Raw genomic sequence first — 2,500 nt, 5'->3', positions numbered from 1 at the left:
TTAAAAGATGCAAGTTTTGGATTGCACATCTTTGGGTAAAATTTAAGAATCCGATCCCACCAACGCGTCGGCCAACACGTCGGCCAACGCGTCGGCCGACTGTCGGTCGACTGTCGGCCGCTGTTTAAACTTATGACATATAAGATGCGTCGGTGGTGCGTCGGTGGTGCGTCGGTGGTGCGTTGGTGGTGCGTCGGTGGCGTGTCGGTGACTCATTTGTGCTGCGTGCTGTGCCTGCGAGTCTGTACGCGTTGTTCAGGCTACACTTTTTCTCGTTCAAAATGGAGAGCACTGCCGCGTATCGGCGATGGATTTCAGTAAGGTCATTGCGGTCGACCTTCGCAGCACTTTCATGGTTTGTTGCAGCTGGTGGTTCTGAGTTCTGCAAGGTTCGCAGCTGCTGCTCCAGGGTCTTAATGCGGTCATCTTTGGATTTCATCTGATCTTTGTAGGTGGCCATTTCCAGTTCATTTTAGCTGGTGGCTGCTCGCAATCACATTTACGACTGTCGCCACTACAAGAACCGCACATCACTAAACAGTGGATTCTCGTATGACCAGATTGTCCGCAGACAGTACACTTAGTTAGACGTTGAGACATGATTGAGTATTGACAGTTGCAAATAGATGCTAAGGGTATCAACTACATTGAGTTGTCACATTAAATAACATGTTTCTTTCATTTCATTCGTTCAATAAGAAGCGTTGTGATTGGTTTAATTCGATCCTAACTTTGATTGGTTTAATAAGAAGCGTTGTGATTCGCTGTTTTTAAGCAACGGTGATTGGTTTAATTAACGAAAGTTCGATCCTAATGAAATCTCTTGATCCTAAGTTCATTATTCTCTAGCATTTTGATCACGACTTTATACGACATGGAGTTCCGTGATCTTTTAGTTATACTGGGAAATTTTCAGAATCTTTTTAATTTCTGCGTGAGTCAAAAGATTTTAGCGAGCTGTCAGCAGTGTTCCCGATGTGGTTCTAAGATGGAACTTACAGAGACAACACGGGTAAAAGGTTAGGGTTAACCTGTACGGTTAGGGTTAACCTGTACGAATAAGCGATGTCAAACGTGGCTTTCAATAATCAATAAATCGCGCGACTTACGAGCCTTTCAAAGCCTACTGTGGTCCGTGCGCTGGGTGAGCTAAGAACAATCTGTTCCAACAAAGTCCTGAATGCCGGAATTAAGCTTGGGGGCTTAGGGAAGACCGTGGAAATAGACGAGTCGAAGCTTCCCAATCCTTTATAATGCACGAAAAATAAGCATGTTGGTCGACTTGCAAATTAACTCCCCGCTTTGGTAACCGACCCTTGCCAAAACATCGAGCAGACCTAGGTACTAGTGTTTCATTTTAAAAATGGCGGCTATTTGCCAATGGTGTTTTCGTCGTTCCTTATGGAGTTGTTCTTGCTTCCAACTGAAAGAACTAACAAAATTATAAAGAGTAAGTATTTAGACCAACGTGTCGGTAGTGTTTAGACCAACGCGTCGGTAGTGTGTCGGCCAACGCGTCGGTAGTGTGTCGGCCAATGCGTCAGTAGTGTGTCGGTAGTGTGTCGGTGGTGTGTCGGCCGACGCGTTGGCCGACGTGTTGGCCGACGCGTTGGTGGGATCGGATTCTTAAATTTTACCCATCTTTGCATAAGTGCACTTCAAACTAAACAGTTGCCTCTGTTTTTATCACATTTGAAAAACACAAAGGGTGTTAAAGGAAATATAGGACTAGTTTTGGGATTGTTGTGGGGGAGTTTCTAAGAATGATGCTGGTGATAATTTTGTGAGGGTTCTTTTCCTTATATGTTGTTTGTACTGCTTTCTTGATTGATCTCTTTTTAACCTGGAACTCTCATTGCCAGAGGAATAATTATTTGTGCTTTTTCATATCCTTGTCTCCACTAATGGCGTGGCTCCCATACTTCCTATGTATAAACCTCAAACAAAGGGCTGATGCTCAAAACAAGAGCCATTTTGTCTTTTCTCTGTGGCAACTCAACCTTAATCAACACATTTTCGTGAACCAAATTCATGTTTAACTGTCCCACTGACGCAGAATCACAGTTAACCCCAAATCCAGCCTTATGTCACCTGGCCTACATGTACTGTAACATAGTTACAGTACTGTTGTTTGTTACTCATGATCAGCCACTGGAAAAATTCCAGTAACCAATTCACATTGTCATTCCCAGAAGTCCTCTCTGGACAGTAATTCAGTCAGTCAGTCACTTGCATTACACATTCACTATACTTGCCTTTTGAGCCGCCATAAAATTGCAGGGATACTATAAAGGATAATTTTGTTAGCTTCTTTTTCAAAACAAAAATGTTGATGTTGAGTTTTGAAATGGTTTATTTTAATAGGAGATAAAACCGGAAGAAAAGAGGGCTCAAGATAGACAACTATGGCAAGATTGGATCAATAAATACAGGTCAGGGTAAAAAATGCACTCAGTAATTTATTTAATGGTGAAACCTTGCACACATCTGGACTCTCTTT

General features: G+C 42.8%; 1 protein-coding gene across 1 annotated transcript in view; it reads left to right on the top strand.

Annotated features, from left to right (window-relative positions):
- LOC138043695 (protein adenylyltransferase SelO, mitochondrial-like) overlaps positions 1–2,500 on the top strand; it is a 23,274-nt gene that overhangs the window by 19,470 nt on the left and 1,304 nt on the right. Inside the window, exon 15 of the mRNA XM_068890098.1 lies at positions 2,365–2,432. Coding sequence (XP_068746199.1) covers positions 2,365–2,432 — 68 coding nt within the window. The remainder of the gene's footprint in view (positions 1–2,364; positions 2,433–2,500) is intronic.

The sequence above is a fragment of the Montipora capricornis genome, chromosome 1 (assembly GCF_036669925.1).
Source record: "Montipora capricornis isolate CH-2021 chromosome 1, ASM3666992v2, whole genome shotgun sequence".
NCBI lineage: Eukaryota > Metazoa > Cnidaria > Anthozoa > Scleractinia > Acroporidae > Montipora > Montipora capricornis.
The sequence above is the reverse complement of the archived record's forward strand: the minus strand, read 5'-3'. Positions and strand labels throughout refer to the sequence as shown.